We start from the raw sequence: 17,837 nt of genomic DNA on the forward strand, positions 1-17,837 counted from the left end.
TTTAGGTGTCCAAGTACATTCATCGTAACATCCCTCAGACAACCATTAATAGTTTCAGATAGCATGCCGAGGAGTTTAAGCGTGTGTATATCTGTACGTGGACGTCCTACTCAACACTGAATAAATCTAAATGTTTTGAAAAATATTGATTCCTTTTTTCATCATTTGCATATCATTAACATGTTTATCTATCTTGCGTATAGTGACATATGCCTTCCAATATAATCTTTCTAATTATGAAAGATGTCACATTATGTAATGCTGTGACATATAACTCATTAGTGTGCAGTGTTGTAATTCAGCCTTTAAAACTATTGCACATATTTTCTCCATATACAGCCATTAGAGATGTACAGCTGAGACAAATTTTAAAACTTTTTTTGTGAAAAATGCTGTCTGAAGACATATCCTATACCAGATCCTGAATTTATTCTTGCGCTTTCCTCAGTTACATAAAGAACAACTATGGATCATGTTTGCAGCAGATGATAACATTCAATGGGGCCTTCCTACCTAATGAGACTTGTCATGCAGGGGATGAAGAATTCTAACACTGCAGTAGTCATTAAAAGAGACATTTTGTGTTGAAATTGAAGAAACTACTTGTTCTATTAGTTGTGTTGAGCTAATTACATTTTTTTAATTTTTTTAAATTTTGACAAGAAGCCTAATTTGTTATGGGTATTGGATCATTTTGGTTTCACCTGTATGTAGGAAGCGGTTTCAGATGTGCAGCGTTCAATCATGCGCTATTTTATATTTTATCTTATATGCAAAATCTTTTTTTTTGTAGATTACAGTATTTTTTAGCATCTTTAGAAAGTATATTTCTATGATCATGTAAGCGTTACTGACCTTGACTTTCCAGACAGATCTGAGTAGATGTTCCACCACTTGCTGGCCAACCTGCTCCTGTTATGGTCATATGCATTAATAAAATAAGAATATGTTTTATTTTTTACTGTTAATCCTTCCCCCAATCCCTTTAGTATCTTGGCCACTGTTTCATCTAGTGGAACGATTTCTTTCTTTTTTTCCAGCATTGTTTTATCTTATCTCCACATTGTCTTTGTTCTTATCTCAGAAATAACTGCAGATCTCCTGATACAGATAAACACATTTCCTGAGGACCTGGACATAAACAATGAGTCTGCTTCTTAAGGTACCTTCACACGAAGCGACGCTGCAGCGATAGCGACAACGATGTCGATCGCTGCAGCGTCGCTGTTTGGTCGCTGGAGAGCTGTCACACAGACCGCTCTCCAGCGATCAACTATGCCGAGGTCCCCTGGTAACCAGGGTAAACATCGGGTAACTAAGCGCAGGGCCGCGCTTAGTAACCCGATGTTTACCCTGGTTACCAGCGTAAAATCTAAAAAAAACAAACAGCACATACTTACATTCACGTCCCCCTGCGTCCACTTCCTGACTGACTGAGCGCCGTACAGTGAGAGCAGAGCGGTGACGTCACCGCTGTGCTGCTTTCACTTTCACTTTGCGGCGCTGAGTCAGAGGAGGAAGCGGACTGCAGGGGACGCAATGTGAGTATGTGCTGTTTGTTTTTTTTACATTTTACGCTAGTAACCAGGGTAAACATCGGGTAACTAAGCGCGGCCCTGCGCTTAGTAACCCGATGTTTACCCTGGTTACCAGTGTAAAATATCGCTGGTATCGTTGCTTTTGCTTTCAAACACAACGATACACAGCGATCGGACGACCAAATAAAGTTCTGGACTTTATTCAGCGACCAGCGACATCACAGCAGGATCCTGATCGCTGCTGCGTGTCAAACGAAACGATATCGCTAGCGAGGACGCTGCAACGTCACGGATTGCTAGCGATATCGTTATAATGTCGTTTCGTGTGAAGGTACCTTTATTGCAGTTTCCTTCCACCCCTTTTGTTCCTTTAAAATGGATGAGTAGCTTCTGTCTTGGGATAATCTCCTATACATCACAGTACCTTCCTTTAGCCTGAGGTTTTCACTGATTGTATCTTATAAGAAGAAGTAGTAGTAATGCTAGTTTAGTGCAGCTTTACAATGATAGCATTTTTATGTAATGAGTAGTGATGAGCGAACGGGCTCGGATAAGGCATTATCCAAGCATGCTTGTGTTCTAAACAATTGCCTTCAGCATGCTCGAAAACTGTGTTCAAGTTCCCGCAGCTGCATGTCTTGTCGCTGTTAGACAGTCGCAACACATGTAGGGATTAACTATCAAACTGCATGTAGTGCAGCTGTCTAACAAACAGGCAATTCCTGCATGTGATGCAGCTGTCTAACATCCACGAGACATGCAGCCACGGGAACTGAAACACAGTTTTCGAGCACACTGAAGACAGCCGGTTAGAACACGAGCATGGTCAGATTAACGCCTTATCTGAGCGCATTCACTTCGTGCGCAATTTGTCCCCATCAGTAGCTTCTCCTTTCTGAGTACAATGGGTCCAAGTAAATCCAAACGTTAAAAAAAATTAAAATAAAATGTACTTATATTAATTGTTCAGTAACTGACCCAAAACAGTCAGTTGTACAAATACCGTAGTTGTTATAAATTCTTTTCTGCATTCCAATAGGAACCTAAGTTCACATGTCCAGTAATAATCTGTTTGAAACGGATCAAGCAGCAGCAATCCATTGATAAAAAAAAGTTATGCAGACACAACTTTGTTTGTCCTGCAAAAAAAAATACTAATTTCAAGTGGATCCGTTATATTTAACATTGAAGTCTATGGAAAACGGATCCGTTAAATAGCCATCAGTTTTTCTTTGATTTGAAATTGATGGGTTTTTTTCTTACTGGATCAGTTTCAATAAATTATTAATTGAAAGTTCACATGACCAGTAGCAGATGTTAAATGTTTATTTTTCCACATCTAGCAAAAAGCAGATCAGCTTCAAATGGAAATAAAAGGATGGCTATATAACGGATCCGTTTTCCCTAGACTTCAATGTTAAAGAAAGCGGATCCAGTTGTAATCCGCTTTTTTAACCGGACAAAAAAGTTGTGTCTGCATAGCTTTTTTTGTTAACGGATTACTGCTGGATCCATTTCAAATGGATGATTACTGGACATGTGAACTTGGCTATGCTGCAGTTAGACAGCCCAATTGCGGCTGGTAAACACCTGTCGGCTACATGCAGGCCGATCTGTGGCCGTATAATGTCCAGGTTAAAATGACTGACCACACTTTTATGTACACAGAACAAATGTACATTGTGAATATTACGTCATGTTTTTGGCAACTCATGTCCGGTTTACATAGGTCCATGTGCTGCCGAGAACAATGATTTTTAATTTTGCTAAGAACACTTATCGGCCTGCCTAAGTACGCCTTTAGTTATAATGATTTTATTTATATAGCGCCAACATATTTAGCAGCGCTTTACAAATTATATAGGGGATTTGTACAGACAATAGACAATACAGCATAACAATTTTCACAGTTAAAAAAAGATACCAAGAGGAGCGAGGGCCCTGCTCGCAAGCTTACAAACTATGAGGAAAAGGGGAGACACGAGAGGTGGATGGTAACAATTGCTTTCCTTGTTCGGACCAGCCATAGTGTAAGAATCAGGTGTTGATGTAAAGCTGCATGAACCAGTTAACAGCCTAAATATGTAACAGTACAGACACAGGGGGCTATTAACTGCAAAAAGTGTATGAGATCATGATGCGAGGAACCTGATTATGGTTTAAGTTTTTTGAATGGGCCACACAGGGGTAGTTAGGTTAATGCGTTGAGGCGGTAGGCCAGTCTGAACAAATGCGTTTTTAGGGCACGCTTAAAACTGTGGGGATTGGGGATTAATCGTATTAACCTGGGTAGTGCATTCCAAAGAATTGACGAAGCACGGGAAAAGTCTTGGAGACGGGAGTGGGAGGTTCTGATTATTGAAGATGCTAACCTCAGGTCATTAGCAGAATGGAGAGCAGGGGTAGGGTCAGGGCCGTATTTAGAGTTTATGCTGCCCTAGGCACTTTTAGTGCTGCCTCCCCCATTGGTGAGCATGACACTATCGGCAGTGACTTTGTCAAAATTCGCTGATGTGAAAGTAGCTTTTTGCAGCAGATCCGGCAGTTTTTCCGCATCTGCCACGTAACAGATCACTTATGGCAACACTGCGTTTGACCTCATTCATTCACTATGGGATTTGCGGCACTTGATGTGATCCGACAAATGTGGTACCATACCTCCCAACTTGTAAATGAGGTGTAAGAGGGATAAAGTTTGTGGTGCGCATAGCGCGCTGCGGCAAATTTTAGGCCACACCTCTAGCCACACCCATTTCACAACTAGTCACACCCATATCCATGTCCCAACCACACCCATTTAGCACTGCTGATCACAGTTTCATAAACAATAATTATAAACAAAAAAAATGGCCACACAGTGCTCCATACTATATAATGGCCACACATGATGCTCCATACTGTATAATGGCCACACATGATGCTCCATACTGTATAACGGCCACACATGATGCTCCATACTGTATAATGGCCCCACATGATGCTCCATACTGTGTAATGGCCCCACATAATGCTCCATACTGTATAATGGCCACACATGGTGCTCCATGCTGTATAATGACCACACAGTGCTCCATACTGTATAATGGCCACACATGATGCTCCACACTGTATAATGGCCACACATGATGCTCCATACTGTATAATGGACACACAGTGCTCCATACTGTATAATGGCCACACATGATGCTCCATACTGTATAATGGCCACACAGTGCTCCATACTGTATAATGGCCACACATGATGATCCATACTGTATAATGGCCACACAGTGCTCCATACTGTATAATGGCCACACATGATGCTCAATACTGTATAATGGCCACACATGATGTTCAATACTGTATAATAGCCACACATGATGCTCCATACTGTATAATGACCCCACATATGATGCTCCATACTGTATAATGGCCCCACATGATGATCAATACTGTATAATGGCCACACATGATGCTCAATACTGTATAATGACCCCACATATGATGCTCCATACTGTATAATGGCCCCCCTCCCTGTATGCATGGCTCATCTCTCCCCCTCTCCTGTATGCATGGCTCATCGGCTCCCCGCTCCCATCTTGCATGGCTCGGGTCCCCATCTCCCTGGCTGGCATACTCAGCTTTTCCACACGGCGCCGAACATTCTTCCAGCTGTGTCCCAGCGCGGGCGCAGCACCTTTTCCCTGAGTGAGCGGTCACGTGGTACCGCTCATTAAGGTCATGAATATGCGTTCATATTCATCACCTTAATGAGCGGTACCACGTGACCGCACACACAGGATGAGCTGCCGGCACAGACACCAGGCATCGCTGGAGAAGGTGAGTATGACCTCTTCAAGGAGCAAGGAGGCGGGCAGGTAGTTGGGGGGGGGGGTCAGGAGGTGACCCCGGACTTTGATGAAAAAAAAAAACTTGCTCAGGTGCCGCCCTTCGCATCGTCCCACCCTAGGCACGTGCCCTCAAGTGCCTAGTGGCAAATACGGCCCTGGGTAGGGTGGTAGATTGAGACCAGGGAGGAGGTGTATGGTGGTGCTGAGCCATGGAGTTCTTTGTGGATGAGGGTAATAGTTTTTTACTGGATTCTGGAGTGGATAGGTAACCAGTGTAATGACTGGCACAAGGTAGAGGCATCGGTGTAACGGTTGGTGAGGAATGTGATCCTGGTTGCAGCATTCAGGACAGATTGGAGCGGGGAGAGTTTGGTAAGAGGGAGGCCGATTAGTAGTGAGTTACAATAGTCCAGACGAGAATGATTGAGTGAAACAGTAAGAGTTTTTGCAGAGTCGAAAGTAAGAAAAGGGCGAATTCTAGAAATGTTTTTGAGATGCAGATAAGAAGATCGAGCCAGTGATTGGATGTCGGGGGGTGAATGAAAGCCCGGAATCCGGTATGAAACGAAAGGCAGTGGGCATGTTGCTTGGGAGTAATGGTGGAACCACACACGGAGATGGCAATGTCAGGCAAAGATACGTTAGTAGAGCGAGAGAACACGAGGAGTTCAGTTTTTGACAGGTTCAGTTTCAGATAGAGGGAGGACATGATATTAGAGACAGCGGTAAGACAATCACTGGTGTTTTCTAAAAAGGCAGGCGAGATATCAGGAGAAGTGTATTATTGGGTGTAATCAGCATAGAGATGGTACTGGAAACCAAATCTACTGATTGTTTGTCTAATAAGGGCAGTATACAAAGAGAAGAGGAGGAGGCCTAGGACTGATAATTGAGGAACCTCAACAGTAAGGAGAAGGTGAGTGGAGGAGGAACCAGCAAAAGATACAGTGAAGGAGCGGTCAGAGAGATAGGAGAACCAGGAGAGAACAGTGTCCTTGAGGCAGATGGAGTGTAGCATAGTGAGGAGGAGCTGATGATCCACAGTATTGAATGCTGCAGAGAGATCCAAGAGAATTAGCATGGAGTAGTGACCATTAGATTTAGCTGTTAGTAGATTATTAGAGACTTTAGTGAGGGCAGATTCAGAAGAGACTAAAGAGCGGTAACCAGAATAAAGAGGTTCGAAAATAGAGATATCTGAAAGATAGCGGATAAGGCGGGAGTGGACCAGGCGTTTGAGGAGTTTAGAGATGAAGGGAAGATTAGAGACAGGTCTATAATTAGTGGCACAGTTTTGATCAAGGGATGTTTTTTTTAAGTAATGGATGTATGATGGCATGCTTAACTGAGGAGGGAAAGATACTAGAAGAGAGAGAAAGGTTGAATATTTTTGTTAGGTGAGAAGTGACAGGGACTGGAGGAGATGTGACGGAATGGGGTCACTGGTGCAAGTGGTCAGGCAAGAAGATGCAAGGAGCCTGATTACTTCTTCTGTAACTGGTTCAAAGTCAGAGAGTGAACTAGATGCAGTGAGGGAGGGAGGACAGTGCATGGTATGAAGGGATTGGGAGATAATTTCCTGTCAGATATGGTCAATTTTTTCTTTGAAGTAATTGGCCAGATCGTCAGTGCGAAGATTCGTGGTTGGGGCCTGCACTCATGGGTTGAGTAGGGAATGAAAAGTGCCAAACAGACGTTTAGGGTTATTAGACAGTGAGGTGATGAGGGTGTTTAAAATAGGTTTGTTTGGAGAGGTGAAGGGCAGAGTTGTATGCTTTAAGCATTAATTTAAAATGGATGATATCTTTGGGTAGATTAGATTTTCTCCACAGACGTTCGGCGCACCTGGAGCACCGCTGCAGGAAACGTGTTGGCAGCATGTGCGACGGTTGTTGCCGTCTGTGCCGAGTTGTTCTATGTATAGGAGGTGCAATTTTATCCAGGGCACTTTGCAGGGTTTCATTGTAATGCTTCAGTGCAGAATCAGGACATGAGATGGAGGAGATAGGGGCCAATGAGGACTGCAGGTTCTTCATAAGTTTCTGGGTGTTAATGGCTTGGATGTTTCTATAAATGTGGAAAGTGGGGGTGACCTGAGCAGGATGGCAGTTCTTGATAGAGAATGAAAGAGAATGAAAGAAAGTTGTGGTCAGAGAGCGGGAGAGGGGAGTTTGAGAAATCGGCCACTGAGCAAAGCCAGGAGAAGACCAAGTCAAGGGAGTTTCCATCTTCATGCGTTGGAGAGTTAGTATGCAGCGAGAGGCCAAAAGAGGAGGTTAGAGATAAAAGGTGAGAAGCAGATGGGGAGAGGGGAAAAGCAATGGGGATGTTGAAATCACCCATGATGAGGGTGGGGAGAAAGTGTGGAAGCCAGGTGGTAAAGTGATCCAGGAACTGAGAGGGGCTGGGAGGACGATACACGACCACCGCTCTCATGGGGAAGTAGAGTTTGACAGCATGGACTTCAAAGGAAGGGAAGACAAGTGAGGGTACTTGGGGGATAACTTGGAAGGTACATTTGGTTGTTAGGAGCAGACCCACGACTCCACCTGCTCTGTTGTCCGTTCTTCGGGTATGAGAAATGTGTAGTCCACCATATGAAAGAGCAGCAGCAGCGCTGGTGTCCGACTGCCTGATTCAAGTTTCAGTAAGAGCCAGGAGGTTAAGAGAATTAGAAAGGAAGAAGTCATGGATGAAAGGGAGTTGATTGCACACAGAGCGAGAATTACAAAGGGCACAATTGAAAGAGGGAGAAGGTATGCAAGGGATATTAATAAGGTTAGAGGGGTTTCTGAGTGTTTCAGTTGGGAGGTTAGACTTGCTATAACATGGGGGGCCGGAGTTAGGAGAGATGTCTCCTGCGACTAGGAGGAGGATAGAAAGAGTGAGCAGATGGTTAAGTGATTTGTGAGAGCGTCTCTTGTGTTGGATGGTGGGACTGAATGGATCTGTGCTGTTAAGCAATGTGAACAGAGCGTGAGTGCTATACATAGGAGAGGCAAGGACAGAGGGGCCGATATGGATGGAGTGTAAAGAGTTAATGCAAGCGTGGTGAATGTGAGTGAATACAGCAACCAGGATATAGATTATACAAATGCATATGGTGAATATTTGTTGTGTTCCAAACCTACAGGGAATGGATTTATTTGATTGTCTTACCTGTCTCCTGCCCTGTCTAACTGCCATGTTGTAACTGACAGTACTTTGATAAATGTACTTCGATTAAATGTGCACGAATAACAGTGCACGAATTCTCCCCTGCATGAATGCGTCCCCAAGCTATATCTAAATTTATAGGAGGCTAGCTCTTAGATCTCTTTTCTTTTTTTTTTTTGTTAGCAATCAATTGAGTAAGTTGAGACAGCAAGACACAATAAATGTAGTGTACAGATAAACAAATGTCCAGGCCTACATGGATCATAAACCACTTTGAAAACAGTTATGTGACCTCTCTGCATAAGGGACAAGCAGAAGTAAGTTCAATAGCTATATACAAAAATATACCAAAACAAATGCTTGCTAAGATGGCTAACAAATCTAGATACATGCAGGATTCAATGCTGGAAATAGAATGAGTTAGATACTATTCAGGTTGATTGCTGATATTGAATGGTGTAAAAAGACATGCAAGGTAGATCAGTTCAGAGGTTGAATGTTATTTATTTATCACTGAGGTTTAGTTATATGTAAAGCCAATTTTAGGTTGCATTTACACTGGACTATGGCGACTGATTGGCTACATGTAAGGTGGTCAGCAATTTAATAGCCTGTTTATACTGGCACAGAACAATCGGTAATATGATCGTTATGTGTACATAGGAGGTCATCGTTCTTGGCAGCTCACTTCCTGTTCACAGAGGATGATTTGCTTATAAGAACTATGATTAAGTTACCCCTTAGAAACGGAGCCAAATTTTTGAAATCTGACCAATGTCACTATATGTGGTAATAACTCTCGAACTCTTCAACAAATCCAGTGATTTTGAGATTGTTTTTTCGTGACACATTATACTTTATGTAATAGTAAATTTAGGTCGATATGTTTTGTGTTTATTTATGAAAAAAAAATCACAAATTTGAGAAAATGTAAAAAAAAATAGCAATTTTCAAACTTTGAATGATTATCCCTTTAATCCAGATAGTCATACCATAGCAAAACATTAATAAATAACATTTCCCACATGTTGGCTTTACATCGGCACCATTTGTAAAAATATTTTATTTGTTCGCATTTTAGGAGGTTTAAAAACGTAGCAGGAATTTTTCATTTTTTCAAGGAAATTTACAAAAAAAATTTTTTTTAGGGACCTATCCATGTTTGAAGCATCTTTGGGGGTCCCATATATTGGGAAACCCCCCAAAGTGAAACCATTTTAAAAACAGCACCCCCTGACATATTGAAAACTGCGGTCAGGTAGTTTATTAACCCTTCAAGTGCATTTCAGGAATTAATGCAAAGTGGTATGACAGAAATGAAAATGTGTATTTTTACCACCTAAATGCCTCTAACTTCTGAACAGGTTACTACAGCCGTCAGACTCTGAGGCCATTTGCACACGTTCAGTATTTTTCGCGTTTTTTCGCTATAAAAACGCTTACATATGCCTCCTATTATTTACAGTGTATTCCGCATTTCTTGTGCAAATGTTGCATTTTTTTCCGCGAAAAAATCGCATCGCGGAAAAAAGCAACATGTTCATTAAATTTGAGGAATTGCGGGGATTCCGCACACCTAGGAATGCATTGATCTACTTACTTTCCGCATGTGGCTATGCCCACCATGCGGGAAGTAAGCAGAATATGTGCGGTTGGTACCCAGGGTGGAGGAGAGGAGACTCTCCTCCACGGACTGGGCACCATATAATTGGTAAAAAAAAGAGAATTAAAATAAAAAATAGTCATATACTCACCTTCGATGGCCCCCGGAGTCTTCCCGCCTCTCAGGTGCACGCTGCCGCTTCCGTTCCTGTAGATGGTGTGTGTGAAGGACCTGCAATGACGTCGCGGTCTTGTGATTGGTCGCGTGACCGCTCATGTGACCGCTCACGTGACCGCGACGTCATCGAAGGTCCTGCACACACACACCATCTATAGGAACGGACGCCGCTGAGGAGATCGGCTGTCTGCAGGTGAGTATAACCATTTTTTTTATTTTTTTTATTATTTTTAAACATTCTATCTTTTACTATTGATGCTGCATAGACAGCATCTATAGTAAAAAGTTGGTCACACTTGTCAAACACTATGTTTGACAAGTGTGACCAACCTGTCAGTCAGTTTTCCAAGCGATGCTACAGATCGCTTGGAAAACTTTAGCATTCTGCAAGCTAATTTCGCTTGCAAAATGCTAAAAAAAAAGCGAAAAAAACGAGAAAAAAACGAGAAAAAAAAAATATGCGGATTTCTTGCAGAAAATTTCCGTTTTTCTTCAGGTCATGAATTGCCATGGCAAACATCAGGACCACAAAATAATGATCTGAGGGCACCAATTGGGATAAAGAGGAAAGCCCCCCCCCACACTCTGTTAACCATTTATATGATGTAGTCACTATTGACAGCAGCATCTAAGGGGTTATACAGATTTGGATGGTGCAAACACTGATTGTGGCTGATACAGCAAGTTGTCAGCTGTAGTGTACAGCCGGCAGCTGCTGGATTGTCACCTGTATGGGGATGTTATTCTCTTATATCGCAGGTCCGTTAAAAGACGTATTGGTGGTCATTGAGGGGTTAAGGTCATTAAAACGATTTGCTAGTTCGTCAAATGATTCGCTGTCTGTTTACAGTGGCTGATAATTGGCCCTTGTAAATATACTACTGGCTATAGTGGTGCAGTACTGTAATACTCCTGTGCACATCAATGCTGTGTGTAGGGAGGTGGAATTGGGGCACTTTGAACATTAGTACATGGCACCCATTCCTGTTGGTACTCCTACGGAGTTGTTGCAATTATGGTTATGAAAAGAACCATCTACAAACTATGTGTCTCTATCTAAGTTATCATGAATGACCCATAGTGTCAGTGTCCTGTGAAAGCCTCTACCGGGGAGGCAGTGCAAACATTGGGTTCCTGGTACAGTTCAGTTAATGCTCTCTGTGAACTCTGTCTGCAGCCCCCTCTTAAAGTAATCCTTCTATAATGTTATACAGTATAAACTTAGAGTTTAAGATGGTCATCAACATAAGAGATCTAGGTTTTAGCCCTGTATTTTACTACCGAGGGTTGTCAGGTATGTCTCATTTTGTGATGATGATTACCTTAAAAAAACTTGCAACATATCCCATTGGGTAACAGACATTTTCTCATTCATTTTCAGATGAGACAGAAGGAAAAGTAAAATATTTGTTACATATACTGTGAATATATAAGAAAAAAAGAGAGTTTGGGCTTGACGCCCTAGTCAGTTCACCGACTGCCCCAGGTGCACGGAACTCAGTCAGGATCTGACGTGAATCAGCAATATACGAAAGTAGACGTTCCAGCTCCTAAAACGATTTCTTTATTCTTCCAAAAATGTAAAACATAGCAAGCGGCAGAATCCTCTTGACAGTGCCCGGTGTGCTCATCCACATGTCAAGAGGATTCTGTCGCTTGCTATGTTTTAAAAAGTTGGAAGAATAAAGAAATCGTTTTAGGAGCGAGAATGTCAACTTTCGTATATACTGTGAATGCATGCTTCTGAACTTTACCGCTTATGCTACCATTGATCAGTGGTCATTTTTTTTATTTTCTCAAACATGAATGTTTGGCTGAGTGGTCTTGTGTCTTCAGTCGGGGAAGTGGAGTAGAGACACCAATACAGATTAGACTGGCGTTGGCCAAAACCACTGACACTCCCGGGCTCAGTCGACAGTCATAATGTGTTTGGGGTCCTCTCGACCCTCACTTGACAGATAGGTTGGTTTAGATAAGGATCTGATTTTGGACTTCCCTTCCTTTTGTATTGCAAGATAATCCGTCTCCAGTGAAGTCTGGCAGTGGCTCTGCAGCAGAAAACAAGGAGGAGTGGAGAGTGCTAGTTATTGTATTATTGTATATGGGGCCCCTGCCTGGAGAAAAAAGGATCAGGAAAACCAGTTCAAATTATACTGCGACTTATCTCCCTTGCATGATCTCCCTCCCCCTGTACAAATTAGTTGATCATCTGGTCTTGCTAAAATTGGCAAGTTGAGCAACTTTTAATCTTATGGTACCGTCACATTTAGCGACGCTGCAGCGATCTAGACAACGATGTCGATCGCTGCAGCGTCGCTGTGTGGTCGCTGGAGAGCTGTCACACAGGCAGCTCTCCAGCGACCAACGATGCCGAAGTCCCCGGGTAACCAGGGTAAACATCGGGTACTAAGCTACTACTACTTACATTCCGGTGTCTGCCGCGTTCCCCGGCGTTCTGCTTCCCTGTACTGTAAGCGCCGGCCGTAAAGCAGAGCGGTGACGTCATCAGAATCGGAATGTAAGTATGTACTGTTTGGTTTTTTTTACATTTACACTGGTAACCAGGGTAAATATCGGGTTACTAAGCACGGCCCTGCACTTAGTAACCCGATGTTTACCCTGGTTACCAGTGAAGACATCGCTGAATCGGTGTCACACATGCCGACTCAGCGATGTCAGCGGGTGATCCAGCGACGAAATAAGGTGCTGGACTTCTAGCTCCGACCAGCGATGTCACAGCAGGATCCTGATCGCTGCTGGGTGTCAAACACAACGATATTGCTATCCAGGACGCTGCAACGTCACGGATCGCTAGCGATATCGTTGTTAAGTTGTTCAGTGTGAAGGTACCTTAAGATGTATGATCAAACTTCTAGATTTCAGTCCATGTCCTCACTATCATCAGAATGTAGGGTTGATGAAATAATAGGAGTGACTTTGTATCTAGTTTATTTACTATCCCCAAATCTTTCCCAAATTGGTCTGTAAAACCTTTACATATGCAAATAATTCCAACATTGAATATTGTTTTGCGTGTTTTTCTACCTGCACTATACAGGCTTACAAAAGGCATAGTTCCCAGATTTGTTATTTGCCTTTGGCTTATACACATACCACTGACAAAATGGTGATTTCAGTCTGTCCTCTGTGAGAGCATTATGTGCCACCACATGCTATGTGTGCCACAGCTAGTTTACGATTTACAACAGCTAAAAACACTTAATGTTTTTAATTCCAAAGCGTTGTTACAGGGACAACTATTTTACTCCAGCTACTTGAAGCTGAAGGACATCTTCCCATGTTTGACAGCAGACACTTTATGGATGCAGAACATTTTGTTTTTAATGTAGACGTATTCCTGTGCTTTCCCACAAACTTGTGCAAAAAAAAAAAAAGCAGCTAGTACCCTCCAGGGATTTTTCTTTTGCACAACTTATTACTCAATTACTCAATCGCTGTTACAACATCAGGACAGTACACCACACCTTCTGTAGAGCAGTTCAGCTATTTCCTGATACAGATCAAATTTGGCATTTGGTAAGAAGCCAGGACTTTTGTAGAACAACTAATATACAGTGGGGGGAAATAAGTATTTGATCCCTTGCTGATTTTGTAAGTTTGCCCACAGACAAAGACATGAACAGTCTATAATTTTAAGGGTAGGTTAATTTTAACATTGAGAGATAGAATATAAAAAAAAATCCAGAAAATCACATTGTATAAATTATATAAATTTATTTGCATTTTGCAGTGAGAAATAAGCATTTAATCCTCTACCAACCATTAAGAATTCTGGCTCCTACATACCAGTTAGACGTTCCTAATCAACTTCTTACCTGCATTAAAGACAGCTGTCTTACATAGTCATCTATATAAAAGACTTCTGTCCACAGACTCTATTAATCAGCCAGACTCTAACCTCTACAACATGGGCAAGACCAAAGAGCTTTATAAGAATGTCAGGGACAAGATCATAGATCTGCACAAAGCTGGAATGGGCTACAAAACCATAAGTAAGATGCTGGGTGAGAAGGAGACAACTGTTAGTGCAATAGTAAGAAAATGGAAGAAATACAAAATGATTGTCAATCGACATCGATCTGGGGCACCATGCAAAATCTCACCTTGTGGGGTATCCTTGATCATGAGGAAGGTGAGAGATCAACCTAAAACTACACAGGGAGACTTGTTAATGATCTCAATGCAACTGGGACCACAGTGACCATGAAATCCTGCAGTGCCCGCAAGGTCCCCCTGCTCAAGAAGGCACATGTGCAGGCCCATCTGAAGTTTGCCAATGAACACCTGGATGATTCCATGAGTGATTTGGAGAAGGTGCTGTGGTCAGATAAGATAACAATTGAGGTCTTTGGCTTTAACTCATCTCACTGTGTTTGGAGGAAGAGAAATGCCGCCTATGACCCCAAGAACACCAGCACCACTGTCAAGCATGGAGGTGAAAACATTATGTTTTGGGGATGTTTCTCTGCTAAGGGCACAGGACTACTTCACCACATCAATGGAAGAATTATTGGATCCATGTACCGTAAAATCCTGAGTGACAACCTCCTTCCCTCCGCCAAGACATTAAAAATGGGTCGTGGCTGGGTCTTCCAGCAAGACAATGACCCAAAACATACAGCCAAGGCAAGAAAGGAGTGGCTCAAAAAGAAGCACATTAAGGTCATGGAGTGGGCTAGCCAGTCTCCAGAATTTAATCCCATAGAAAACTTATGGAGGGAGTTTAAGCCTTGAGTTGCCAAGCGACAGCCTCAAAATCTTAATGATTTAGAGATGATCTGCAAAGAGGAGTGGACCAAAATTCCTCCTGACATGTGCACAAACCTCATCATCCACTATAAAAAAAAGTCTGACTGCTGTGCTTGCCAACAAGGGTTTTGCCACCAAGTATTAAGCCTTGTTTGCCAGAGGGATCAAATACTTATTTCTCACTGCAAAATGCCAATGTATATAATTTATACAATTCAATGTGATTTTCTGGATTTTATTTTTGATATTCTATCTCTCAATGTTAAAATTAACCTACCCTTTAAAATTATAGACTGTTCATGTCTTTGTCAGAGGGCAAGCTTACAAAATCAGCAAGGGATCAAATACTTATTTCCCCCACTTATTTCCCCCTATACTGATTCAAATGCCATCAAATGTACAGCTTATTTTAATGTTCTTTTACTAAGTGAAAGTGAAATATTTGATGTGAAACACAACAGGGTGGATTTATTGTTATTTTGTCATAAACCTAGACAAGATGGGCAAAAGATGTGCTGAATTTATCAGAGAGAGAGAAAGACCTTAAAAAAAAAATCTGATTTAACGAATATCTAATTTCTAACTATACAGTTCTCTTAAGCTTAGTTTAGACTTTTATTTACATATTTAAATAATCAAACTCAAGAAACAGCTATCTAACGTGTGTGTTTGTAGTTTTCCGTTGTGTATGATGTGTTTCAAGGAAAATTCGCTAAATTTAACACTTTTTCAAATATCAAATTTACATTTTGTATAATACATGACTATTTATTTTTTTTTTACTATTGGCTATTCTTGTTTTTTTTGTTTTTTTAGGAGATAGCACGTCATCTACGACCTAGGACGCTACGCGCACAGTTTGGGAAAAATAAAGTGAAAAATGCTGTCCATTGTACTGACCTTCCAGAAGATGCCGTGCTAGAGGTAATTTAGTATTGAGATGATTTATGACAATTCCAGACACTGTAAGGACATTTTATTTGATGAGGACCCATAGACAATATGTAAAGGATACACTTGTACTTAAGTTAGTAAGAAGAAGAAATGTATGAGCCAAGGGCCATGTCTGTGGCAGTGGAGAGCTAATTGACAGAGACTTGTGTTCTTCACATAATTGCACCAGTCTTCTGAACACGTTGTTCTTGTAGATGAGAGACTTATGTAAATTTTATAAGGCTTGTATTCCTAGCGTTCATGAACCTCGAGCACACAAGTCCAGTTTCTGCAAGATTTAACCAGATTATGCTTCAGCAAAGGTGTGTTAGCTAATGCATGTGAACGTTCCAAGTGTAGACTCATCAGCGGGGCATAACCTGAAACTCTGCCAAGCATTGTAAACCTTTATGTATGGTCAGAGTTTGAGAAGATGCTTATACCCTCTTTAGTGACTTAATTACTCATATATATTGCTGTACGTTGCCTCCCTTCTTATCATTGCTGACCACTGTGGTGACAGTAACAAATAAAGCAAACAAGAAATATAGGTTTCTGATTAATCAGGAAAAAATCTAGATGCTTCCACAGAGGGGCAGAAATTATTTTCAAGTGGATCTAAACAGCACGCACTAATTACATGGCTTCCTTCTTTATGGTAACCCTGAGTGCGCACACAATGTCTTTTTTCAGTTGGGCGTACTATCAAGGTTTTCAAGAAAATGCTTCAGAAAATGTTGGCTGGACGTTTCTTTGTTTGAAGCATCTTTTGTAGGATCTTTTAGCTTGTTAAATTTTTTAACCTTTTTGACCTTCTTTTTTTTTTATTGTTTGTCCATAATTTTTGGGGTGTTTATTTTACTGATGTTTGTGCGACTACGTCTGTCAACAATGGAGAAATTGCTAACAGTTTTTGATGCAAAAATGCTGGTAAAACACTCAAAAAGATGCCATCTAGGCTTTTTTGAGCCTTCTCATTGACTGTTAGAAAGTATAGAGTATTCTTAGAACAGAAAATGCCTGAAGAATGGTCAGCTCACTTCTTTTAACCACTAGGCGTCTTTGGAAACTTTATTTAAAAGTTAAAAACTGACCATATAAACAGCAAGTCGCATTTACATACTGTACAGGTGCTTCTTACAAAATTATAATATCATCAAAAAGTTAATTTATTTCAGTTCTTCAATGCAAAAAGTGAAACTCATATATTATATAGTCATTACAAAGAGAGTGATCTATTTCAAGTGTTTATTTCTGTTAATGTTGATGTTTATGGCTTACACTAATGAAAACCCCAAAGTCATTATCTCAGTAGATTAGAATACTTTATAACATCAGCTTGAAAAATGATTTTAACCCCTTAAGGACCAGGGTATTTTTTTGGTGTTTCCATTTTTTGCTCCCACGGCCATAACTTTTTATTTTTCCATCAATATGGCCATGTGAGGGCTAGTTTTTTGCGGGATGAGTTGTACTTTTGAATGGCACCATTGATTTTACCATATCATGTACTGGAAAACAGGAGAAAAAAAATCCAAATGCGGTGAAATTGCAAAAAAAGTGAAATTCCATAATTGTTTTTTGGTTGTTTTTTTTTACCACGTTCACTAAATGCTAAAACTGACCTGCCATTATGATTCTCCAGGTCATTTCCAGTTCACAGACACCAAACATGTCAAGGTTCTTTTTTATGGTGAAAGGAAATTCCAAAGTTTGTTAAAAAAAAAAAATGTGTCCATTTTCCGAGACCCGTAGCGTCTCCATTTTTGGGATCTGGGGCCGGGTGAGGACTTATTTAGCGCTCAGATATGACGTTTTTATTGATATCAT

The 17,837-nt window shown here is 41.3% G+C and overlaps 1 protein-coding gene across 2 annotated transcripts in view; it reads left to right on the top strand.

The window, feature by feature from the left end:
• NME7 (NME/NM23 family member 7) overlaps positions 1–17,837 on the top strand; it is a 339,877-nt gene that overhangs the window by 285,733 nt on the left and 36,307 nt on the right. For both annotated transcript variants that reach the window (XM_077294850.1, XM_077294851.1), the window contains exon 11: positions 15,891–15,998. In XM_077294850.1, coding sequence (XP_077150965.1) covers positions 15,891–15,998 — 108 coding nt within the window. The remainder of the gene's footprint in view (positions 1–15,890; positions 15,999–17,837) is intronic.

Source organism: Ranitomeya variabilis, chromosome 3 (assembly GCF_051348905.1).
Source record: "Ranitomeya variabilis isolate aRanVar5 chromosome 3, aRanVar5.hap1, whole genome shotgun sequence".
Taxonomy (NCBI): domain Eukaryota; kingdom Metazoa; phylum Chordata; class Amphibia; order Anura; family Dendrobatidae; genus Ranitomeya; species Ranitomeya variabilis.